We start from the raw sequence: 27,994 nt of genomic DNA on the forward strand, positions 1-27,994 counted from the left end.
TCTGGGGGATATATAACGTCCCTCGTATACGATCCCGGTCACTGCCTCACATATCCCCCCCCTCTGTTCAAACTTGTGGGGTTGAACATTTGCCACCATACAGGGTGCCCGGGACAGGGCGTCCGCGTTTCCCTGTGACTTCCCAGGGTGATGTTCTACAGAGAAACTGAAATTTTGCAGTGACAGGTACCACCTGGTGACTCGCGCATTCCTCTCCTTGGCATTCCTCATCCATACCAAAGGTGACTGATCCGTCACCAAGCGGAACTGACGCCCGAGTAAATAATAACGTAGCGATTCCAAGGCCCACTTAATAGCCAAACACTCCTTCTCTACCACGCTATAGTTTTTCTTTGCCGGGACAAGTTTTCTACTCAAGTAGGTGACCGGGTGCTCTTCACCATTCACTTTTTGTAACAATACCGCCCCTAGGCCTATCTCCGAGGCATCTGTCTGTACAATGAAGGTTTCCTTGAAGTTGGGACTGATGAGGACCGGTTGTCCACACAGAGCCAACTTCATGGACTGAAAAGCTTCTTCTGCCTGAGGGTTCCACCGAACCATTACCGATTTTTTTTTCCCTTTCAAGAGATCGGTCAGGGCCGCCGTTCGCCCAGCAAAATTAGGTATAAACCGGCGGTAATGCCCAAGGATGCCAAGGAACGCCCTCACCTGCTTTGTACTTGACGGTTTAGGCCAGTTTTTTATGGCCTCAACTTTATTGATTTGGGGCTTAATAGCTCCTCGGCCTATCACATATCCCAAATATCGTGCTTCCTCTATCCCTATCGCACATTTTTTTGGATTTGCCGTTAACCCCGCACCTCTGAGAGAATCCAGAACCGCTTGTACCTGGGATAGGTGCGTATGCCAGTCGGTGCTAAAGATGATAATGTCATCTAAATACGCGGACACGTACTCCTGATGATGCTTAAGCACTATGTCCATCAACCTCTGGAATGTAGCCGGGGCCCCATGTAACCCAAAAGGTAAGACAACATAGTGGTACAGACCCTCCGGAGATAAGAAGGCGGTCTTTTCCTTCGCAGAATCTGTGAGAGGTACCTGCCAGTAACCCTTGGTGAGATCGAGCGTGGTAAAGTACTGGGCCTGCCCCAGTCTTTCAATCAGCTCATCCACCCTGGGGATTGGATAAAGGTCAAACTTTGACACTTCATTCAATTTCCGGAAATCGTTACAGAAGCGTAATGATCCCTCTGGTTTTGGAATCAGTACGATGGGGGTAGCCCACTCACTCCGTGATTCCTCTATGACGCCTAGCTGAAGCATTTGTTTTACCTCAGCCGTGATGGCTTGCCTCGGGTACCCGGTACGGTCTTATTTGTACCCTTACGCCAGGTTCAGTGACAATGTCATGTTGGATAACCGTAGTCCTACCCGGTAGCTCTGAGAACACGTCGTTATTGTGCTGCACCAGCGAGCGAGCCTCCCGTCGCTGCTGTTTAGTGAGGGCATCACTTATCCTGACCTCCCCCTCGGATGCTTCCCTGGCTGAAGGTAGAGAACTCTCTGGTGATATGCGCGGGGTGACGTCTGTAACTAAACACTCTCAATCTTTCCAAGGTTTTAACAGGTTTACATGGTAAAGCTGCTCAGGTTTCCTCCTTCCGGTAATTTACCTCCCCCACTTTTTCTCGAATCTCATATGGTCCTTGCCACTTGGCCATGAACTTACTCTCAGCTGTGGGTACCAGAACTAACACCCGATCGCCCTTGTTAAAAGTTCTGACTCTGGCTCTTTTATTATATGTGCGCCTCTGAGCTGCCTGGGCATCTAACAGATACTCTTTCACGATGGGCATGACCGCCGCGATCCGGTCCTGCATACTAGCCACGTGTTCAATTATACTTCTATGCGGAGTTGGCTCTTGTTCCCATGTCTCTTTGGCTACGTCCAACAGACCCCTAGGGTGTCTGCCGTACAATAACTCAAAGGGAGAGAACCCTGTGGAAGCCTGGGGTACCTCACGGACGGCGAACATCAAATAGGGTAACAACCTGTCCCAATCCCTTCCATCCTTAGAAACCACCTTTTTTAACATGGACTTGAGGGTTTTATTGAACAGTTCTACTAGCCCTTCGGTTTGAGGGTGGTACACCGAGGTGCGCAATTGTTTAATTTTTAGCAATTTGCATAGTTCCCTTGTCACTTTGGACATAAAGGGGGTCCCCTAATCCGTCAGGATCTCCCTGGGTAGTCCAAGGCGACAGAACATGGCAAACAGCTCCCGTGCAATCAGTTTTGCCGAGGTGTGGCGTAATGGTATAGCTTCCGGGTACCGAGTGGCATAGTCGACGACTACCAGTATATGTTGGTGTCCACGGGCGGATTTTACAATGGGTCCAACCAAATCCATTGCAATCCGTTCAAAAGGCACCTCTATCACTGGCAGAGGTACCAATGGGCTACGGAAGCTTGCAGTGGGTGAGGTCAACTGACATTCGGGGCAGGATTCGCAATACCTTTTGACTTCCGCGTAAACCCCAGGCTGTTATGTTCTGCTACCAGAGCTAAGGAAAGAGAGGAGATCTGTCCCTACGATAGAACTCAGCTTAATCCCTACGATGTAACAGGGGACCTGATCCTGCGATCAGACCTGCTAAAGTCCTAAGCTAGTCTGTACGGAGACCTATAGATGTGGGAAGGAATCCCTACAAGTACTAAGGACTGGGAGGAAAATGGGACACCTCCTAACAGAAATACAGTCATATGAAAAAGTTTGGGCACCCCTATTAATCTTAAGCTTAATGTTTTATAAAAATTGGTGTTTTTGCAACAGCTATTTCAGTTTGATATATGTAATAACTGTTGGATACAGTAATGTTTCTGCCTTGAAATGAGGTTTATTGTACTAACAGAAAATGTGCAATCTGCATTCAAACAAAATTTGACAGGTGCATAAGTATGGGCACCTCACCAGAAAAGTGACATTAATATTTAGTAGATCCTCCTTTTGCAAAAATAACAGCCTCTAGTCGCTTCCTGTAGCTTTTAATGAGTTCCTGGATCCTGGATGAAGGTATTTTTGACCATTCCTCTTTACAAAACAATTCCAGTTCAGTTAAGTTTGATGGTCGCCGAGCATGGACAGCCTCTTCAAATGATCCCACAGATGTTCAATGATATTCAGGTCTGGGGACTGGGACGGCCATTCCAGAACATTGTAGTTGTTCCTCTGCATGAATGCCTGAGTACATTTGGAGCGGTGTTTTGGATCATTGTCTTGCTGAAAGATCCATCCACTGCGTAACTTCAACTTTATCACTGATTCTTGAACACTATTGCCAAGAATCTGCTGATACTGAGTGGAATCCATGCGTCCCTCAACTTTAACAAGATTCCCAGTGCCGGCATTGACCACACAGCCCCAAAGCATGATGGAACCTCCACCAAATTTTACTGTGGGTAGCAAGTGTTTTTCTTGGAATGCTGTGTTTTTTTGCCACCATGCACAACGCCTTTTTGTATGACCAAACAACTCAATCTTGGTTTCATCAGTCCACAGGACCTTCTTCCAAAAAGAAATAGGCTTCTTCAAATGTGCTTTTGCATACCTCAGCCGACTCTGTTTGTGCGTACTTGCAGAAACGGCTTCTTTCGCATCACTCTCCCATACAGCTTCTCCTTGTGCAAAGTGCGTTGTATAGTTGACCGATGCACAGTGACACCATCTGCAGCAAGTTGATGCTGCAGCTCTCTGGAGGTGGTCTGAGGATTGTCCTTGACTGATCTCACCATTCTTCTTCTCTGCCTTTCTGATGTTTTTCTTGTCCTGACACTTCTGGCCTTAACAAGAACTGTCCCTATGTTCTTCCATTTCCTTACTATGTTCCTCACAGTGGAAACTGACAGGTTAAATCTCTGAGACAGCTTTTTGTATCCTTCCCCTGAACAACTATGTTGAATAATCTTTGTTTTCAGATCATTTGACAGTTGTTTTGAGGAGCCCATGATGCCACTCTTCAGAGGAGATTCAAACAGGAGAACAACTTGCAAGTGGCCACTTTAAGTAGCTTTTCTCATGATTGCATACACCTGGCTATGAAGTTCAAAACTCAATGAGGTTACAAAAAGAAAAAAAGTGCTTTAGTAAGTCAGTAAAAAGTAGGCAGGAGTATTTAAAACAAGAAAATGATAAGGGTGCCCATACTTATGCATCGGTCAAATTTTGTTTGAATGCAGATTGCACATTTTCTGTTAGCACAATAAACCTCATTTCAAGGCAGAAACATTACTGTGTCCAACAGTTATTACATATATCAAACTGAAATAGCTGTTGCAAAAACACCAATTTTTATAAAACATTAAGCTTAAGATTAATAGGGGTGCCCAAACTTTTTCATATGACTGTAGTAGCAGACAGACGAACAAACAATATATATAGAACAAAGAGGTCCGTAGACCAAGCAAACTAAGAGTTAGATACAGAGCACAGGCTAGCTAGAAAGTAGTTAAACAATGAAGTCCAGCAAAGCCAGAAGGGCGGAGCAGGATTAAATAGGCCAACAAGGTCATGTGACCAGCAAAGGAAAAAAAACCTAAGAACAAGGTTCTAACAGTACCCCCCCTTCTAAGAGGATCCTCCGGATCCCCTAGGACCAGGCTTATCAGGAAATCTCCTGTGAAACGCTCTGATAAGTCTGGACGCGGAAACATCATCCGACCTCACCCAAGAGTTATCCTCGGGTCCGAAACCTTTCCAGGCCACAAGATACTGCAAACTACCGCTATACCGTCTAGAGTTAAGGATGCGAGAAATTTCATATTCCCCGTCCTCCACCACCGGAGGAACAGAGGCAGAGGCGTCACCATCCGATACAACAGCTTTTTTCAACAGAGAGACATGAAATACCGGATTAATTCTCCAGGAGGTAGGAACCTCCAACCTAACAGCAGATTGGTTGACAACCTGAAGCACCTTAAAGAGCCCTACAAACTTGGGACCCAATTTCTTAGAAGGAATCCTCAACCGCAGATTCCTAGAGGACAACCAAACCATGTCACCAACAGCGAACAAAACCTCCTGTCGTTTCCTATCAAAGTAGTCCTTAGATTTTCTGTTGGCCTCCTGAAGATTACCACGCACATCCGTCCAAACTCTCTCCAAATCACCGGAAAAATTCTCCTCCTCAGGCACGGCAGATCCCAACTTGGAGAACGACCCAAATGACGGATGTCTCCCAGAACAACAAAAAAAAGGCGAACAACCAGCAGAAGAAGATGTATGATTGTTCAGAGCAAATTCAGCAAGTGGCAGAAACTCAGACCACCCCTCTTGATTGTCTGCCACAAAACAACGCAAGAACTGCTCAACATCCTGGTTTTTCCTTTCTATCTGGCCATTAGATTCAGGATGATATCCGGACGAGAACGATAAATGAACTCCCAACCTGTCACAAAAGGCACGCCAAAAACGAGCCAAGAACTGAGGACCCCTATCAGAAACAATGTCAGTAGGAACGCCATGAAGTCTGACAATTTCCTTGACAAAGGCCTTAGCGAGAGTTTTAGCGCAGGGCAGTTTGACGAAGGGAACCAAGTGACACATCTTGCTAAAACGGTCCACGACCACCCAGATGACAGTAAAACCCTCAGAGGGGGGAAGGTCAGTTATAAAGTCCATAGCCAAATGTGTCCAAGGAGCACTGGGAACCTCCAAAGGACAAAGCAACCCCGCAGCAGGAGTATGTGAGGACTTAGACCTAGCACATATAGTACATTGGCGCACCCACTTAATGACTTCCTAATGCCATCCAGGCCACCAAAAACTGCGACCCACCAGTCTCTTGGTCTCAGAGATTCCGGGATGACCTGCCAACCGAGATTAGTGACACTCAACAAACAAATCTCTCCTAAAGGTCCCAGGCACAAACAACCTCCCATGAGGAGTGTTAGATGGGGCATTCTCCTGAGCTTTAAGAATCTCATTTTCCAAAACGGAGTCTAAAGCAGCTATCACAACACCTTCTTGTAAAATGGTCTCCTCTTTCTCAGCACCGACTATGGGAGAAAAACTGCGAGACAAGGCATCCGCCTTAACATTCTTAGTACCAGGGATGTAAGTAACGGAGAAATTAAACCGCGAGAAAAACAGTGCCCACCTAGCCTGACGGGCATTCAGGCGCTTGGCAGCATCAAGATATATCAGATTTTTATGATCCGTAAGAACCTGAACGGGAAATTCCGCACCTTCCAAGAAGTGGCGCCAGTGTTCAAATGCGAGTTTAATAGCCAATAATTCCCGATTACCAATATCGTAATTCAGTTCAGTCTCCGAAAATTTTTTTGAAAAAAAGGCACAGGGATGTAATCCATCCCCGTTATCCTGAGACAATACTGCGCCAACCCCCACAGAGGAAGCATCAACCTCAACCAAAAACGGCTTAGTCACATCAGGCTGCATAAGGATGGGAGCAGAGGTGAACCTCTCCTTTAGAAACACAAAAGCTTCAATGGCCTCAGAAGACCACTGAACCTCATCAGCACCTTTCCTGGTGAGATCGGTCAGAGGTTTGACAATACTAGAAAAATTTTTTATGAATTTTCTGTAATAATTGGCGAAACCTAAAAACCTCTGTATCGATTTCAAACCAATAGGCCTAGGCCATTCCTGCACAGCCTGAACCTTAACCGGATCCATCTCAAAACCTTTGCTGGAGATAATGTAGCCCAAAAAACTAATTCTCTGTACAGCGAACTCACATTTCTCCAGCTTAGCAAAAAGCGAATTGTCCATTAATAACTGTAATACCTCACGCACGCTCCGCCAATGAGACTCCAGATCTGGCGAATAAATCAAAATGTCATCCAAATACACAACCACATTTTTACCGATCAAAGGTCTAAGGATGTCATTAATCAGATTCTGAAAAAATGCAGGAGCATTAGTAAGACCAAAAGGCATAACCAGATTCTCAAAATGACCCACAGGAGTGTTAAAAGCAGTCTTCCATTCATCACCCTCCTTCATGCGCAACAGATTGTATGCCCCCTTAAGGTCAATTTTAGAGAACCACTTGGCCCCCATTAACTGGTTAAACAGATCAGGAATCAATGGCAGTGGGTAAGGATTGCGTACAGTAATTTTGTTAATCTCACGAAAATCCAGACAAGGACGTAAACCGCCGTCCTTTTTTTTTTACAAAAAAGAATCCAACCGCCACAGGAGACTTAGAGGGACTAATGTGACCGGCGGCCAAACTTGTCTGTATGTATTCCTCCAAAGCCTTCCTCTCAGGAATAGTAAGGTTAAATAAACGACTTTTAGGAAGAGTCGCTCCAGGGACAAATTCAATAGAACAATCATAGTCTCTATGGGGAGGCAAAACCTGCGATTCCTTCTCAGAAAAAACTCGCCAAAAATCCTGAATAGGAACAGGCAATTCTCCCCTATCCAAAGCTGCAATACGCCCGTTACAACACTTGTCATAACATTTATGGCTCCAGGATTTAATTTCACTGGTAGACCAATCCAGTACAGGATTGTGAAATTTTAACCAGGGCAATCCCAATATTACTGGAGAAGGCAAGTTATTCAAAACTACCAAATCCAATTTCTCATGGTGAACACCATTAATAGTGAGAGGAAATTCACAGACCTTGAGAGTAATATTCTTCAAAGGGGAACCATCCACAGAAACCACAGCAATGGGGGATGATAAAGGTTCGGGTTTTAAATTGAGTCTTTCCAAGAATCCCCCATCAATTACATTCAGAGTAGACCCACAATCAACAAACACCCGAAATTCCATTAATTTTTCCTGAGCAATCGTGGAAGCAGCTAAAAATACACCCTTGGAATTTAAACAGGCAATACGGGCGTGACTGACCATTTTTTTTTCTTTCTTGATACGAAGCTCACAGCCTTTAATCAAATGACCAGATTTTCCGCAATAGAAACACAAGCCTTCAGAAAATCTGCGATCTTTTTCTTGAGAGCGAGGTGCCACCGATCCAATCTCCATCGGTTCACCACTGTTAGTACACACATTCTCATAACCAGAAACTGACATAGCAGAGGATTTGCTCTCATTAACCCTTGCACGCAGTCTCCTATCCACCCGTATAGCTAATTGCATAGCCTGTTGCAAATCTTCAGGTGTAGGATAAGCAATTAGCAGGTCTTTAACCCTTTCATTGAGCCCAGCAAGAAATAGACTTTTCAGAGCAGAATCGTTCCACCCTGTTTGAGTAGACCAACGACGGAAATGAGTACAATATTTTTCCACATTACCTGATCCCTGTTTCAAACGTCTCAACTCAGTCTCAGCTGATGCGACACGGTCAGGATCATCATATAATAGCCCCAAAGCAGAAAAAAAACTATCCACTGATCTGAAGCATGTATCACTAGGTTGCAAAGAAAAGGCCCACTCCTGAGGCTCTTTGCGCAAAAGTGACATTATGAACCCTATGCGCTGGGATTCATCCCCAGAGGACTTGGGTCTCAAACGAAAATACAATAAGCAAGCATTTTTAAATGAAAAAAATTCTCGGTGTTCACCAAAAAATAAATCCGGCAAACATACCTTAGGCTCCAAGAAATGTGCTCCAGGACAGTTACTCACGTGCTGACGGAGCTCGGCCACCTCCAGAGAGAGTCCCTGCAGGCGTTTAGCCAAATCCAGAACAGACACCATGATGGAACAGAAAAATCTTTCCCTGGAGAATTTGCAGGCTGGACTTACTGTTATGTTCTGCTACCAGAGCTAAGGAAAGAGAGGAGATCTGTCCCTACGATAGAACTCAGCTTTATCCCTACGATGTAACAGGGGACCTGATCCTGTGATCAGACCTGCTAAAGTCCTAAGCTAGTCTGTACGGAGACCTATAGATGTGGGGAAGGAATCCCTACAAGTACTAAGGACTGGGAGGAAAATGGACACCTCCTAACAGAAATAGTAGCAGACAGACGAACAAACAAAATAAATAGAACACTGAGGTCCGTAGACCAAGCAAACTAACAGAGTTAGATACAGAGCACAGGCTAGCTAGAAAGTAGATATACAATGAAGTCCAGCAAAGCCAGAAGGGCGGAGCAGGATTAAATAGGCCAACAAGGTCATGTGACCAGCAAAGGAAAAAACCTAAGAGCAAGGTTCTAACACTCCTATGTACAAGAATATAACTACTATAATACTGCCCACTATGTACAAGAATATAACTGCTATAATACTGCTCCTATGTACAAGAATATAACTACTATAATACTGCTCCTATGTACAAGAATATAACTGCTATAATACTGCTCCTATGTACAAGAATATAACTACTATAATACTGCCTCCTATGTACAAGAGTATAACTACTATAATACTGCCCCCTATGTACAAGAATATAACTACTATAATACTGCTCCCTATGTACAAGAATATAACTACTATAATACTGCTCCTATGTACAAGAATATAACTACTATAATACTGCCCCCTATGTGCAAGAATATAACTACTATAATACTGCCCCCTATGTACAAGAATATAACTACTATAATACTGCTACTATGTACAAGAATATAACTACTATAATACTGCCACTATGTACAAGAATATAACTACTATAATACTGCCCAGTATGTACAAGAATATAACTGCTATAATACTGCTCCTATATACAAGAATATAACTATCATACTGCTCCTATATACAAGAATATAACTACTATAATACTGCCCCTATGTACAAGAATATAACTACTATAATACTGCCTCCTATGTACAAGAGTATAACTACTATAATACTACCCCCTATGTACAAGAATATAACTACTATAATACTGCCCCTATGTACAAGAATATAACTACTATAATACTGCTCCTATGTACAAGAATATAACTGTTATAATACTGCCCCTATGTACAAGAATATAACTACTATAATACTGCCCCTATATACAAGAATATAACTACTATAATACTGCCCCTATGTACAAGAATATAACTACTATAATACTGCCCCTATGTACAAGAATATAAATACTATAATACTGCCCCTATGTACAAGAATATAACTACTATAATACTGCTACTATGTACAAGAATATAACTACTATAATACTGCCACTATGTACAAGAATATAACTACTATAATACTGCCCAGTATGTACAAGAATATAACTACTATAATACTGCCCACTATGTACAAGAATATAACTGCTATAATACTGCTCCTATGTACAAGAATATAACTGCTATAATACTGCCCACTATGTACAAGAATATAACTACTATAATACTGCTCCTGTGTACAAGAATATAACTACTATAATACTGCCCCTATGTACAAGAATATAACTACTATAATACTGCTCCTATGTACAAGAATATAACTACTATAATACTGCCCCTATTTACAAGAATATAACTACTATAATACTGCCTCCTATGTACAAGAGTATAACTACTATAATACTACCCCCTATGTACAAGAATATTACTACTATAATACTGCTCCTATGTACAAGAATATAACTGTTATAATACTGCCCCTATGTACAAGAATATAACTACTATAATACTGCCTCCTATGTACAAGAGTATAAGTACTATAATACTACCCCCTATGTACAAGAATATAACTACTATAATACTGCCCCTATGTACAAGAATATAACTACTATAATACTGCTCCTATGTACAAGAATATAACTGTTATAATACTGCCCCTATGTACAAGAATATAACTACTATAATACTGCCCCTATATACAAGAATATAACTACTATAATACTGCCCCTATGTACAAGAATATAACTACTATAATACTGCCCCTATGTACAAGAATATAACTACTATAATACTGCCCCTATGTACAAGAATATAACTACTATAATACTGCCCCTATGTACAAGAATATAACTACTATAATACTGCCCCTATGTACAAGAATATAACTACTATAATACTGCCCCCTATGTACAAGAATATAACTACTATAATACTGCCCCTATGTACAAGAATATAACTACTATAATACTGCCCCCTATGTACAAGAATATAACTACTATAATACTGCCCCCTATGTACAAGAATATAACTACTATAATACTGCTCCTATGTACAAGAATTTAACTACTATAATACTGCTCCTATGTACAAGAATTTAACTACTATAATACTGCCCCTATGTACAAGAATATAACTACTATAATACTGCCCCTATGTACAAGAATATAACTACTATAATACTGTCCCTATGTACAAGAATATAACTATTATAATACTGTCCCCTATGTACAAGAATATAACTACTATAATACTGCCCCCAATGTACAAGAATATAACTACTATAATACTGCCCCTATGTACAAGAATATAACTACTATAATACTGCCCCCTATGTACAAGAATATAACTACTATAATACTGTCCCTATGTACAAGAATATAACTATTATAATACTGTCCCCTATGTACAAGAATATAACTACTATAATACTGCCCCCAATGTACAAGAATATAACTACTATAATACTGCTCCTATGTACAAGAATATAACTACTATAATACTGTCCCTATGTACAAGAATATAACTATTATAATACTGTCCCCTATGTACAAGAATATAACTACTATAATACTGCCCCCAATGTACAAGAATATAACTACTATAATACTGCCCCTATGTACAAGAATATAACTACTATAATACTGCCCCCTATGTACAAGAATATAACTACTATAATACTGCCCCCTATGTACAAGAATATAACTACTATAATACTGCCCCCTATGTACAAGAATATAACTACTATAATACTGCTCCTATGTACAAGAATATAACTACTATAATACTGCCCCCTATGTACAAGAATATAACTATTATAATACTGTCCCCTATGTACAAGAATATAACTACTATAATACTGTCCCCTATGTACAAGAATATAACTACTATAATACTGCCCCTATGTACAAGAATATGACTACTATAATACTGCTCCTATGTACAAGAATATGACTACTATAATACTGCTCCTATGTACAAGAATATAACTACTATAATACTGTCCCTATGTACAAGAATATAACTATTATAATACTGTCCCCTATGTACAAGAATATAACTACTATAATACTGCCCCCTATGTACAAGAATATAACTACTATAATACTGCCCCCTATGTACAAGAATATAACTACTATAATACTGCCCCTATGTACAAGAATATAACTACTATAATACTGTCCCTATGTACAAGAATATAACTATTATAATACTGTCCCCTATGTACAAGAATATAACTACTATAATACTGCCCCCAATGTACAAGAATATAACTACTATAATACTGCCCCTATGTACAAGAATATAACTACTATAATACTGCCCCCTATGTACAAGAATATAACTACTATAATACTGTCCCTATGTACAAGAATATAACTATTATAATACTGTCCCCTATGTACAAGAATATAACTACTATAATACTGCCCCCAATGTACAAGAATATAACTACTATAATACTGCTCCTATGTACAAGAATATAACTACTATAATACTGTCCCTATGTACAAGAATATAACTATTATAATACTGTCCCCTATGTACAAGAATATAACTACTATAATACTGCCCCCAATGTACAAGAATATAACTACTATAATACTGCCCCTATGTACAAGAATATAACTACTATAATACTGCCCCCTATGTACAAGAATATAACTACTATAATACTGCCCCCTATGTACAAGAATATAACTACTATAATACTGCCCCCTATGTACAAGAATATAACTACTATAATACTGCTCCTATGTACAAGAATATAACTACTATAATACTGCCCCCTATGTACAAGAATATAACTATTATAATACTGTCCCCTATGTACAAGAATATAACTACTATAATACTGTCCCCTATGTACAAGAATATAACTACTATAATACTGCCCCTATGTACAAGAATATGACTACTATAATACTGCTCCTATGTACAAGAATATGACTACTATAATACTGCTCCTATGTACAAGAATATAACTACTATAATACTGTCCCTATGTACAAGAATATAACTATTATAATACTGTCCCCTATGTACAAGAATATAACTACTATAATACTGCCCCCTATGTACAAGAATATAACTACTATAATACTGCCCCTATGTACAAGAATATAACTACTATAATACTGCTCCTATGTACAAGAATATAACTACTATAATACTGCTCCTATGTACAAGAATATAACTACTATAATACTGCTCCTATGTACAAGAATATAACTACTATAATACTGCCCCTATGTACAAGAATATAACTACTATAATACTGCTCCTATGTACAAGAATATAACTGTTATAATATCGCTGATATTTGATAGTTGTATTTCTGATCAGAGTCTTTTCTTATTTTTGCCTTTTGATCCGGGAAGCAGTTACGGTAGTTTTTATCTTCTGTATCAGACTATAGGAGGAGGTTTTTCTCTTTATCAGGGTTTCTCTTTCTGATTAAGTTACATATTAACTTCTTGGGAATATCATGGCCTCGCTGGATCGCTATCTGCAGTGGATTCTGAGTATTTATCTGTGTTTTTTTTCCGCTCATGGTTTGTGCGGTTTTATTTATTTGCTGATTCATCCAATGTTTTTTTGGATGTATGGGAGATTATTTTGTTGTCATTGGAGGGATATTTTCCTTTTTCCGTCCTGAGTGTGAAGTCCACGTGACCTAATACTTTTGGCAGCTGAGGGTTTGTTACACTGTCAGTCTGGAGCTCAGGGTTAGCTGTGCCTCGATGTGTGACTGTAGATTATAGCCTCTTTATCTCGATATTATCTCGTTCTTCATCTGTCGTTTTTCCAGTTAACGAAGAAGTAGCGAGATGAATATGAGGGGGCAGCGCTGACATTCTTCCTACATTCTTATTTACAAAAAAGAAGCAAGACAAAAATATATCTCATACCCTACCATAATTATATATAAATGTAAAGCAAAATTGCATAATAAATATAGGGTACTTAGTGAACTATTTTTGATCAAAAAAAGTATACAAGCCGTCCCACCAGCGGCAAGGTGACCCTAAATTGGGACGGTACCTATACTGCCTATATTAAAAACCTTACTGTATATCAAAGTTGAAGTAATGCATATAAAAGGGTAGACAAATAGGACCGGGTCCCAACTCCAGACCACCTAGGCCCGTGGTAAGCTACATATATACCAATCAGCTCAACAAAGGGCATGCCACACCCTTAAATTGCACAGAATGCAAACAAGTCAAAAAACCAGACAATGTGAACTGAGGTCTAAGATGGCAGACATACAAGAAACAGAGGCATGTTCACACTAGCAAAAAAGAAGCAAGACAAAAATATATCTCATACCCTACCATAATTATATATAAATGTAAAGCAAAATTGCATAATAAATATAGGGTACTTAGTGAACTATTTTTGATCAAAAAAAGTATACAAGCCGTCCCACCAGCGGCAAGGTGACCCTAAATTGGGACGGTACCTATACTGCCTATATTAAAAACCTTACTGTATATCAAAGTTGAAGTAATGCATATAAAAGGGTAGACAAATAGGACCGGGTCCCAACTCCAGACCACCTAGGCCCGTGGTAAGCTACATATATACCAATCAGCTCAACAAAGGGCATGCCACACCCTTAAATTGCACAGAATGCAAACAAGTCAAAAAACCAGACAATGTGAACTGAGGTCTAAGATGGCAGACATACAAGAAACAGAGGCATGTTCACACTAGCAAAAAAGAAGCAAGACAAAAATATATCTCATACCCTACCATAATTATATATAAATGTAAAGCAAAATTGCATAATAAATATAGGGTACTTAGTGAACTATTTTTGATCAAAAAAAGTATACAAGCCGTCCCACCAGCGGCAAGGTGACCCTAAATTGGGACGGTACCTATACTGCCTATATTAAAAACCTTACTGTATATCAAAGTTGAAGTAATGCATATAAAAGGGTAGACAAATAGGACCGGGTCCCAACTCCAGACCACCTAGGCCCGTGGTAAGCTACATATATACCAATCAGCTCAACAAAGGGCATGCCACACCCTTAAATTGCACAGAATGCAAACAAGTCAAAAAACCAGACAATGTGAACTGAGGTCTAAGATGGCAGACATACAAGAAACAGAGGCATGTTCACACTAGCAAAAAAGAAGCAAGACAAAAATATATCTCATACCCTACCATAATTATATATAAATGTAAAGCAAAATTGCATAATAAATATAGGGTACTTAGTGAACTATTTTTGATCAAAAAAAGTATACAAGCCGTCCCACCAGCGGCAAGGTGACCCTAAATTGGGACGGTACCTATACTGCCTATATTAAAAACCTTACTGTATATCAAAGTTGAAGTAATGCATATAAAAGGGTAGATAAATAGGACCGGGTCCCAACTCCAGACCACCTAGGCCCGTGGTAAGCTACATATATACCAATCAGCTCAACAAAGGGCATGCCACACCCTTAAATTGCACAGAATGCAAACAAGTCAAAAAACCAGACAATGTGAACTGAGGTCTAAGATGGCAGACATACAAGAAACAGAGGCATGTTCACACTAGCAAAAAAGAAGCAAGACAAAAATATATCTCATACCCTACCATAATTATATATAAATGTAAAGCAAAATTGCATAATAAATATAGGGTACTTAGTGAACTATTTTTGATCAAAAAAAGTATACAAGCCGTCCCACCAGCGGCAAGGTGACCCTAAATTGGGACGGTACCTATACTGCCTATATTAACAACCTTACTGTATATCAAAGTTGAAGTAATGCATATAAAAGGGTAGACAAATAGGACCGGGTCCCAACTCCAGACCACCTAGGCCCGTGGTAAGCTACACATATACCAATCAGCTCAACAAAGGGCATGCCACACCCTTAAATTGCACAGAATGCAAACAAGTCAAAAAACCAGACAATGTGAACTGAGGTCTAAGATGGCAGACATACAAGAAACAGAGGCATGTTCACACTAGCAAAAAAGAAGCAAGACAAAAATATATCTCATACCCTACCATAATTATATATAAATGTAAAGCAAAATTGCATAATAAATATAGGGTACTTAGTGAACTATTTTTGATCAAAAAAAGTATACAAGCCGTCCCACCAGCGGCAAGGTGACCCTAAATTGGGACGGTACCTATACTGCCTATATTAAAAACCTTACTGTATATCAAAGTTGAAGTAATGCATATAAAAGGGTAGACAAATAGGACCGGGTCCCAACTCCAGACCACCTAGGCCCGTGGTAAGCTACATATATACCAATCAGCTCAACAAAGGGCATGCCACACCCTTAAATTGCACAGAATGCAAACAAGTCAAAAAACCAGACAATGTGAACTGAGGTCTAAGATGGCAGACATACAAGAAACAGAGGCATGTTCACACTAGCAAAAAAGAAGCAAGACAAAAATATATCTCATACCCTACCATAATTATATATAAATGTAAAGCAAAATTGCATAATAAATATAGGGTACTTAGTGAACTATTTTTGATCAAAAAAAGTATACAAGCCGTCCCACCAGCGGCAAGGTGACCCTAAATTGGGACGGTACCTATACTGCCTATATTAAAAACCTTACTGTATATCAAAGTTGAAGTAATGCATATAAAAGGGTAGACAAATAGGACCGGGTCCCAACTCCAGACCACCTAGGCCCGTGGTAAGCTACATATATACCAATCAGCTCAACAAAGGGCATGCCACACCCTTAAATTGCACAGAATGCAAACAAGTCAAAAAACCAGACAATGTGAACTGAGGTCTAAGATGGCAGACATACAAGAAACAGAGGCATGTTCACACTAGCAAAAAAGAAGCAAGACAAAAATATATCTCATACCCTACCATAATTATATATAAATGTAAAGCAAAATTGCATAATAAATATAGGGTACTTAGTGAACTATTTTTGATCAAAAAAAGTATACAAGCCGTCCCACCAGCGGCAAGGTGACCCTAAATTGGGACGGTACCTATACTGCCTATATTAAAAACCTTACTGTATATCAAAGTTGAAGTAATGCATATAAAAGGGTAGACAAATAGGACCGGGTCCCAACTCCAGACCACCTAGGCCCGTGGTAAGCTACATATATACCAATCAGCTCAACAAAGGGCATGCCACACCCTTAAATTGCACAGAATGCAAACAAGTCAAAAAACCAGACAATGTGAACTGAGGTCTAAGATGGCAGACATACAAGAAACAGAGGCATGTTCACACTAGCAAAAAAGAAGCAAGACAAAAATATATCTCATACCCTACCATAATTATATATAAATGTAAAGCAAAATTGCATAATAAATATAGGGTACTTAGTGAACTATTTTTGATCAAAAAAAGTATACAAGCCGTCCCACCAGCGGCAAGGTGACCCTAAATTGGGACGGTACCTATACTGCCTATATTAAAAACCTTACTGTATATCAAAGTTGAAGTAATGCATATAAAAGGGTAGACAAATAGGACCGGGTCCCAACTCCAGACCACCTAGGCCCGTGGTAAGCTACATATATACCAATCAGCTCAACAAAGGGCATGCCACACCCTTAAATTGCACAGAATGCAAACAAGTCAAAAAACCAGACAATGTGAACTGAGGTCTAAGATGGCAGACATACAAGAAACAGAGGCATGTTCACACTAGCAAAAAAGAAGCAAGACAAAAATATATCTCATACCCTACCATAATTATATATAAATGTAAAGCAAAATTGCATAATAAATATAGGGTACTTAGTGAACTATTTTTGATCAAAAAAAGTATACAAGCCGTCCCACCAGCGGCAAGGTGACCCTAAATTGAGACGGTACCTATACTGCCTATATTAAAAACCTTACTGTATATCAAAGTTGAAGTAATGCATATAAAAGGGTAGACAAATAGGACCGGGTCCCAACTCCAGACCACCTAGGCCCGTGGTAAGCTACATATATACCAATCAGCTCAACAAAGGGCATGCCACACCCTTAAATTGCACAGAATGCAAACAAGTCAAAAAACCAGACAATGTGAACTGAGGTCTAAGATGGCAGACATACAAGAAACAGAGGCATGTTCACACTAGCAAAAAAGAAGCAAGACAAAAATATATCTCATACCCTACCATAATTATATATAAATGTAAAGCAAAATTGCATAATAAATATAGGGTACTTAGTGAACTATTTTTGATCAAAAAAAGTATACAAGCCGTCCCACCAGCGGCAAGGTGACCCTAAATTGGGACGGTACCTATACTGCCTATATTAAAAACCTTACTGTATATCAAAGTTGAAGTAATGCATATAAAAGGGTAGACAAATAGGACCGGGTCCCAACTCCAGACCACCTAGGCCCGTGGTAAGCTACATATATACCAATCAGCTCAACAAAGGGCATGCCACACCCTTAAATTGCACAGAATGCAAACAAGTCAAAAAACCAGACAATGTGAACTGAGGTCTAAGATGGCAGACATACAAGAAACAGAGGCATGTTCACACTAGCAAAAAAGAAGCAAGACAAAAATATATCTCATACCCTACCATAATTATATATAAATGTAAAGCAAAATTGCATAATAAATATAGGGTACTTAGTGAACTATTTGTTTGTTTTTCCCATGGTCACGGCTTGACGTCCACCGCTCCTGTGTCCTGATGACAACACTGCCTGCCCTGTGCTTTGTGGAGGCCGGTTTGTCGTATGGATTGCGTGGATCCAAATCAGCATTTGTACAATGTAACAGTTACAAAGCACTGGCCAGGAGGAGTTGTCATAGGGACACGGCACACCTGTGATCTTTTTTTTCATGTTTTCTTTACCTAGTTATGGTGCCAGCGGCGTAACTACAGTCTGATGGGTCCCGGTGTAAAATTTGGACTATGCCCCTCCCCCCCCCCCCATCTTGGTTTATACTGTGTCCCTTATCCTGGGCTTCAATCTGGTATATATATATTTTCCCCATCCTGGTATATACAGGTGCATCTCACAAAATTAGAATATCATCAAAAAGTTATTTTATTTCAGTTCTTCAATACAAAAAGTGACACTCCTATATTATATAGAGTCATTACACACAGAGGGATCTATTATATAGAGTGATTACACACGGAGGGATCTATTATATAGAGCCATTACACACGGAGGGATCTATTATATAGAGTCATTACACGCAGAGGGATCTATTATATAGAGTCATTACACACGGAGGGATCTATTATATAGAGTCATTACACACAGAGGGATCTATTATATAGAGACATTACACACAGAGGGATCTATTATATAGAGTCATTACACACAGAGGGATCTATTATATAGAGTCATTACACACGGAGGGATCTATTATATAGAGTCATTACACACGGAGGGATCTATTATATAGAGTCATTACACACGGAGGGATCTATTATATAGAGCCATTACACACGGAGGGATCTATTATATAGAGTCATTACACGCAGAGCGATCTATTATATAGAGTCATTACACACGGAGGGATCTATTATATAGAGTCATTACACACGGAGGGATCTATTATATAGAGTCATTACACACGGAGGGATCTATTATATAGAGTCATTACACACGGAGGGATCTATTATATAGAGTCATTACACACGGAGCGATCTATTATATAGTCATTACACACAGAGGGATCTATTATATAGAGTCATTACACGCAGAGGGATCTATTATATAGTCATTACACACAGAGGGATCTATTATATAGAGTCATTACACGCAGAGGGATCTATTATATAGAGTCATTACACGCAGAGGGATCTATTATATAGTCATTACACACAGAGGGATCTATTATATAGAGTCATTACACGCAGAGGGATCTATTTCACGTGTTTATTTCTGTTAATGCTGATGATTATGGCTTACAGCCAATTAAAACACAAGTCATTATCTCAGTAAATTAGAATAATTAACAAAAGAACACCTGCAAAGGCTTCCTAAGAGCTTACAAAAGTCCCTAAGTCTGTTTCAGTAGGCTCCACAATCATGGGGAAGACTGCTGACTTGACAGATGTCCAGAAGGCAGTCATTGACACAATCCACAGCAGGGGATCACAGCTGATTCTTTCTTTGAGTTAAATCATTGTTTACAAACAGACAGTGAAATGTTGTATCTCACAGAAAGAATCAGCTGTGATCCCGGCTGTCCTGTCTGTATACTCTCATGTGATCCCGTGCTGTAATGTCTGTATACTCTCATGTGATCCCGTGCTGTAATGTCTGTATACTCTCATGTGATCCCGTGCTGTAATGTCTGTATACTCTCATGTGATCCCGTGCTGTAATGTCTGTATACTCTCATGTGATCCCGGCTGTCCTGTCTGTATATTCTCCTGCGTCCTCCCCTGCCCAGGAGCTGTGGTATGATCAGACCATGTTCCTGCACGGTCAGACCCGGCCATTACACAGTACACAGCAGGGGAGCATTTATAAGATTATCTCAGCGCAGGAACATTTTATTTAATGACATCCAATTGTGGAAATTATTATTTTTCCAAGATCTATTGATTTAAATCAACTATTGTTAGTGGGAAAACCCCTTTAACTTTGTGATAATCTAATTTTGTGAGAAACACCTGTATATGTCTCCCATCCTGGTATACATATATGTCCTTTATCCTGGGCCCCATTTTGGTATATATCTATAATATAACCGGGGATGCGTCCCTCTGTCTGAAGCCTCGATAGACTGAGCATGCGTGACGCACAGTCTGGCTCAAGCCAGAAGACCGCATCCAGCCGTTACAGGTAAGAGGAGGTGTATGGCGCCGGAGATCGCAGTATGTGTAGACACTGAGCGCTTACCACGATCTCCGGCGCCATACTTACCTGACCGGGAGGAGCGTTGCCGCGGCGCCTCTCTTCGCTGGAGACCGGGGCAGGAGTGAGGCGGGGCCACACATACCAGGATTGGGGGGGTGAGGGGTACCACACATACTATTATTGGGGGGTGAGGGGACCACGCATACCCGAATTGGGGGGTGAGGGGACCATGCATACCAGGATTGGGGGGTAAGGGGACCACACATACCATTATTAGGGGGTGAGGGGACCGTGCATACCATTATTGGGGGGTGATGGGACCACGTATACCAGGATTGGGGGGTGAGGGGACCACGCATACCAGGATTGGGGGGTGAGGGGACCATGCATACCAGGATTGGGGGGTGAGGGGACCACGCATACCAGGATTGGGGGGTGAGGGGACCACGCATACCAGGATTGGGGGGTGAGGGGACCACGCATACCAGGATTGGGGGGTGAGGGGACCACGCATACCAGGATGAGGAGTACCACACATACCATTATTAGGGGGTGAGGGGACCACGCATACCATTATTGGGGGGTGAGCGGACCACGCATACCAGGATTGGGGGGTGAGGGGACCACGTATACCAGGATTGGGGGCTGAGGGGACCACGCATACCAGGATTGGGGGGTGAGGGGACCATGCATACCAGGATTGGGGGGTGGGAGAACCAAGCATACCAGGATTAGGGGGTGTGGGGACCAAGCATACCAGGATTGGGGGGTGAGGGGACCAAGCATACCAGGATTGGGGGGTGAATGGACCAAGCATACCAGGATTGGGGGGTGAGGGGACCACGCATACCAGGATTGGGGGGTGAGGGGACCACGCATACCAGGATTGGGGGGTGAGGGGACCACGCATACCAGGATTGGGGGGTGAGGGGACCACACATACCAGGATTGGGGGGTGAGGGGTGCCACGCATACCAGGATTGGGGGGTGAAGGGTGCCACGCATACCAGGATTGGGGGGTGAGGGGTGCCATGCATACCAGAATAGGGATGTGAGGGGTGCCATGCATACCACAATAGGGATGTGAGAGGTGCCATGCATACCACAATAGGGATGTGAGGGGTGCCATGCATACCACAATAGGGATGTGAGGGGTGCCATGCATACCACAATAGGGATGTGAGGGGTGCCATGCATACCACAATAGGGATGTGAGGGGTGCCATGCATACCACAATAGGGATGTGAGGGGCGCCATACATACCACAATAGGGATGTGAGGGGTGCCATGCATACCAGAATAGGGATCTGAGGGGTGCCATGCATACCAGAATAGGGATGTGAGGGATACCATACATACCAGGATAGGAATGCGGGGTACCATTCATACCAGGATGAGGGTTATCATACATATCAGGATAGGGATGAGGGGTACCATGTATGCCAGGATAGGGATGAGGGGTACCATGTATATTAGGATTGGTGATGATGGGTACCATGCATACCAGGATTGGGGGGTGAGGGGACCATGCATACCAGGATTGCGATTGAGGGGTACCACACATACCAGGATTGGGGGGTGAGGGGACCATGCATACCAGGATGAGGGGTACCACACATACCATTATTGGGGGGTGAGGGGACCACGCATACCAGGATTGAGGGGTGAGGGGATCACGCATACCAGGATTGGGGGGTGAGGGGACCATGCATACCAGGATTGGGGGGGTGAGGGGTGCCATGCATATCAGGATTGGGGGGTGAAGGGTGCCATGCATACCAGGATTGCGGGGTGAGGGGACCATGCATACCAGGATTGGGATTGAGGGGTACGACACATACCAGGATTGGGGGGTGAGGGGACCATGCATACCAGGATGAGGGGTACCACACATACCATTATTGGCGGGTGAGGGGACAACGCATACCAGGATTGAGGGGTGAGGGGATCACGCATACCAGGATTGGGGGGTGAGGGGATCATGCATACCAGGATTGGGGGGTGAGGGGACCATGCATACCAGGATTGGGGGGTGAGGGGACCATGCATACCAGGATTGGGGGGTGAGGGGACCATGCATACCAGGATTGGGGGGTGAGGGGCGCCATGCATACCAGGATTGGGGGGTGAGGGGCGCCATGCATACCAGGATTGGGGGGTGAGGGGTGCCATGCATACCAGAATAGGGATGTGAGGGGTTCCATGCATACCAGAATAGGGATGAGGGGTACCATACATACCAGGATGAGGGGTACCATGCATACCAGGATAGGGATGAGGGGTGCTATGTATACCAGGATGGGGATTGAGGGGTGCCATGCATACTAGGAGGTGGGTGAGGGGCCCATGCATACCAGGATGAGTGATACCATACATACCAGGATAGGGATGAGGGATGGGGTGCCACACATACCAGGATTGTGGGTGAGGGGTGCCATGCATACCAGGATTGTGGGTGAGGGGTGCCATGCATACCAGGATTGGGGGTGAGGGGTGCCATGCATACCAGGATTGGGGGTGAGGGGTGCCATGCATACCAGGATTGGGGGTGAGGGGTGCCATGCATACCAGGATAGGATGGTGGGGACAGAAGGGGGGCTGCACATGCCAGCATGGGAGACCATATACCAATAAAAATGCTTGCCACCCGGGCGTAGAACGGGTTCAATAGCTAGAGTATATATATATATATATATATATAGTGCTGTGAAAGTGTTTGCTCTCTTCCTGATTCCTTATTCTTTTGCATTTTTGTCACTTAAATGTTTCAAATCACAAAACAAATGTAAATATTAGACAAAGATAACACAAGGAAACACAAAATGCAGTTTTTAACTGAAGGTCTTTATTATTAAGGGAAAAAGAAATCCAAACCTGCAGGGCCCTGTGTGAAAAAGTGATTGCACCCTCTCCCCCCTCCCAAAAAACCCCATAAATTAACAGTGGGTTATTATATCTTTGAGAAGCGGAGTTTAATTTCTCTAGCCACCCACAGGCCTGATTACTGCCACACCTGTTCTCAATCAAGAAATCACTGAACTAGGACCTGCCTGACAATGTAAAGTAGACCAAAAGAACCTCAAAAGCTAGACATCATGCTGCTAGCCAAAGAAATTCAGGAACAAATGAGAAAGTAATTGAGATCTAGCAGTCTGGAAAAGGTTATAAAGCCATTTCTAAAGCTTTGTGACTCCAGCGAACCACAGTGAGATTTATTATCCACAAATGGCGAAAACATGGAACAGTGGTGAACCTTCCCAGGAGTGGCCGGCCGAACAAAATTACTCCAAGAACGCAGCGACAACTCATCCAAGAGGTCACAAAAGACCCCACAAAAACATCCAAAGAACTGCAGGCCTCACTTGCACCTGTTAAGGTCAGTGTTCATGACTCTACCATAAGAAAGAGACTGGGCAAAATGGCCGCATGGCAGAGTTCCAAGACGAAAACCACTGCTGAGCAAAAAGAACATAAAGGCTCGTCTCAATTTTGCCAGATAATATCTTGATGATTGCCAAGATTTTGGGGAGAATACTCTGTGGACTGATGAGACTAAAGTTGAACTTTTTGGAAGGTGTATGTCCCATTACATCTGGTGTAGAAGTAACAGCATTTCAGAAAAGAAACATCATACCAACAGTAAAATATAGTGGTGGTAGTGTGAGGCTTTGTGCCCACAATTTGGAGCCACTGCGGATTTGACACTGCAGACTTATGCGGCTCCAAACCTGTAGCGGCCAGATGTTACAGCGTAGCAGATGGGATTTGTAGAAATCCCATGTCCACTATGCGTCTGCGGCACACCCGCAGAAACTGACATTCGGCGCATCTTTCCAGACCTCAGCTTGTCAATTTCTCTTGTGGGTTCGCCTGCAGGCTTTCCCCATATACCTAACCTCTAAGGAAAGTCCGCATGTGAAAAAAAAAAAAAAATGGCCACCGCTCATTTGCATAAAATGAGCGGTAGCCACAGGCGGCTCTTCCGCAGCATCTGGCCCGCAGGTCTGGATGCATCGTGGGCGCACACAGTGATGGTCTGGGGCTGTTTTGCTTCTTCAGGACCTAGAAGACTTGCTGTGGTAAATGTAACCATGAATTCTGCTGTCTACCAAAAAATCTTAAAGGAGAATATCCGGGCATCTGTTTGTGACCTCAAGCTGAAGTGCACTTGGGTTATGCAGCAGGACGATGATCCAAAACACACCAGCAAGTCCAACTCTGAAGGGCTTAAGAAAAACAAATTAAGACTTTGGAGTGACCTATTCAGTCCTGACCTTAAACCGATTGAGATGCTGTGGCCGGACCTTAAAAAGGCGGAATCTTACAATGTGGCTGAATTACAACAATTGGGTAAAGACGAGCGGACAAAATTCCCACAGAGCATTGTAAAGACTCATTGCCAGTTATCGCAAACGCTTGATTGCTGTTGTTACTGCTAAGGGCCCAACCAGATATTAGGTTTAGGGTGCAATCACTATCACACAGGGCCCTGAAGGTTTGGATTTCTTTTTCCCTTAATAAAATAAAGACCTTTTTTAAAAAAACTGTATTTTGTGGTTACTTGTGTTATCTTTCTCTAATATTTACATTTGTTCTGTGATCTGAAACATTTAAATGTGACAATCATGGAAAAGAATAAGGAATCAGGAAGGGGGCAAACACTTGTTCACACTCGTGCGTGCGTATCCCCTCCACCCTGGCTGGGACCCTACCTGGTATATATGTCCCCCATCTTGATATACACTGCTCAAAAAAATAAAGGCAACACTTAACACAATGTAACTCCAGGTCACTCAAACATCTGTGCAATCTACCTGTCCTGTTATGAAGCAACACTGATTGTGAATGAATTTCTCCGGCTGTTGTGCAAAAGGAACAGACAACTGGTAGAAATGATCTTCAATTAGCAAGAGACCCCCTATAAAGGAGCGGTTCTGGAGGTGGTGACCACAGACCATTCTCTGTTCTCATCCTTTTTGGCTGTTGTTTTGGTCACTTTTGCATTTTATCATTGCTCTCACCCCTAGAGGTACAGGAGCATGAGGCGGTGTCTACAACCCACAGAAGTTGCTCGGGTAATGCAGCTCATCCAGGATGGCACATCAATGTGAGCTGTGGAAAGAAGGGCAGCTGTGTCTGTCAGCGCAGTGTCCAGAGCATGGAGCAGATACCGGGGAGGAGGGCAACAACCCAGCAGCAGCACCGCTACCTCCTCCTTTGTGGAAGGAGAGCAGTGCCAGAGCCCTGCAAAATGACCTCCAGCCGCCACTAACATCCATGTGTCTGCTCAGACTGTCAGAAGCAGACTCCATGAGGGTGGTATGAGGCCCGACGTCCACAAGTGGGTGCTGTGCTCACAGCCCAACACCTTACAGAGCGATTGGCATTTGCCAGAGAACTCCAAGATTTGCAGATTCCACATTGGCGCCCTGTGCTCTTCACAGATGAGAGCAGGTGCACACTAAGCACACGTGACACATGCACGCCGACGTCAGCTGCTGGCCTCTGATGGGCCGGCAGCTTTTATTGCCACGCCCGGTCTCGATGGGTCTCATAGCCGCAATACACTCCAGCTGAATGTGCATGCTCGGACACACATCCAGTTGAAGATTGAGATGGCATTTGCAGGCCCGTCACCCGCTCTGGCCCGGTCGCGACCTTTGCGACCGTGGTCGTTATGCCCCTGTGTGGCGCCAGGTCCTGCCCTCATGGTTGTGTTTCCTCATTAATTGCTCCATCTTGTGTTGCAGGTGTCGGGCCGGTGCAGTGATGAAGTGACGGTCGGCCGCCATGTCGGAAGTGTCCTCTCTGCCTGTCTCTGAATGGCTCCAGACTATAAAGTTGGACCAGTACTGCGACCTCTTTGAGAAGCACGCCATTCGCACCGTGTCGGAGGTGCGGAACCTCAGCGATGAGTCTCTGACCGCCATCGGGATCCTCCTCCCGGGACATCGGAAACGAATCCTGGCTTCACTGCAGAAGTCGCTATCTCAAGATCAATCTATGGAGGCCTCGGGGGTCCGACCTGTCCCAAAGAAGCGCAACATTCTCCCCAAATCTGTGTCCGAGCAACAGACGTCCTGTCTAACCTTGGATCCGAACCCCGGTCCTGAGCCCTCGCGGAGTGTTTCCTCCCCTCCGCCCATCCCTCCAAGAACTGGCCGCGGACCCCCCCTTAAATTTTCAAGCAGTCCTCCCAAATCCATATCTCCGGTCCCTGTGTTAGAAGCCGCTACAGTTGAGGAGCCACCGCGAAGCCCGGCCACCCCGGGTTTTCCCTCTTCGTCTTTTCTGCTCCCCTATGATGATCCTGAAATAAGTGACAGTGATGAAGGTAAAGAGGAAGCGCTAAAGCTGGAGGCACCGCCCCTGCCGCTGAAACGCCACAAGCTGGAGCAAAAGAGCGCTGCAAGGAGCCCCCCACCACTGCCGGCCAGACCAGCGAGGGCCACCCCTCCTCCACCCAGCAGGTAGGAGATAATGTCCGGGCTGTTGCAGCTCTCTTGTCGTTTTTTTCTGTGTAGTAGAGCACCCTCTAGTGGCTGAGCTGTGCATGGCCGTCGACAAGACCTAATATTCTCACAGCAGAGGGTTTGTTACAGTTGTGTCCAGTCCAGACAATCCTCTGAGGAGAGTAACCTGATACATTGTAGCAAACCATCAGGTAGAATGATAATTGTAAAACCGAGAAAGAAACAATGTACAGAAACGCTGCAGCAAGTGATTAGTAACACAAGGAAAACACATCGGAGACTCGGCAAACATTGTTTTATTCAAAAAAAGCCTAAAAGCCATCACACTGCGACAAGGTGTCCAATCAGGATGGTCCTTAATCCAGTAATGCCCCTCGCTATGTGCCAGCCGGCCACAGGATAGACGGGGGCAGCGCAGCTCCTGACTGTGTGTAAGAGGAGAGCCGGCCACAAGGGGCAGGAACAGCGGCGGGCCGCTCCCATTGTGTTCATTGTTTATTATTATTGGTTTTATTTATTTTTCCTTGTAGTAAATCATGAGAATAGGAAAATTGTGTTTGCAGCAACCACCCTCTCTTCATCCTGAAATGGCGGATAACAGCGAGAGCAGCGTGGATGGGAGAAGCAGCTGCCTGCTCCTCCCAGCTCTCATGCCAGATCCAGTAAAAAAAAGAATAAAAAAGTGAAAATTTTAAAAAAAC

At 42.9% G+C, this 27,994-nt stretch overlaps 1 protein-coding gene across 5 annotated transcripts in view; it reads left to right on the forward strand.

Moving 5' to 3' along the window:
* Window positions 1-27,994, forward strand: part of ARAP1 (ArfGAP with RhoGAP domain, ankyrin repeat and PH domain 1) — a 534,432-nt gene that overhangs the window by 60,811 nt on the left and 445,627 nt on the right. For all 5 annotated transcript variants that reach the window (XM_073661183.1, XM_073661187.1, XM_073661186.1 and 2 more), the window contains exon 2: window positions 26,571-27,290. In XM_073661183.1, coding sequence (XP_073517284.1) covers window positions 26,611-27,290 — 680 coding nt within the window. In that variant the 5' untranslated portion in view covers window positions 26,571-26,610. The remainder of the gene's footprint in view (window positions 1-26,570; window positions 27,291-27,994) is intronic.

The sequence above is a fragment of the Phyllobates terribilis genome, unplaced genomic scaffold, assembly GCF_046119375.1.
Source record: "Phyllobates terribilis strain yellow unplaced genomic scaffold, ASM4611937v1 Scaffold_2__4_contigs__length_985480577, whole genome shotgun sequence".
NCBI lineage: Eukaryota > Metazoa > Chordata > Amphibia > Anura > Dendrobatidae > Phyllobates > Phyllobates terribilis.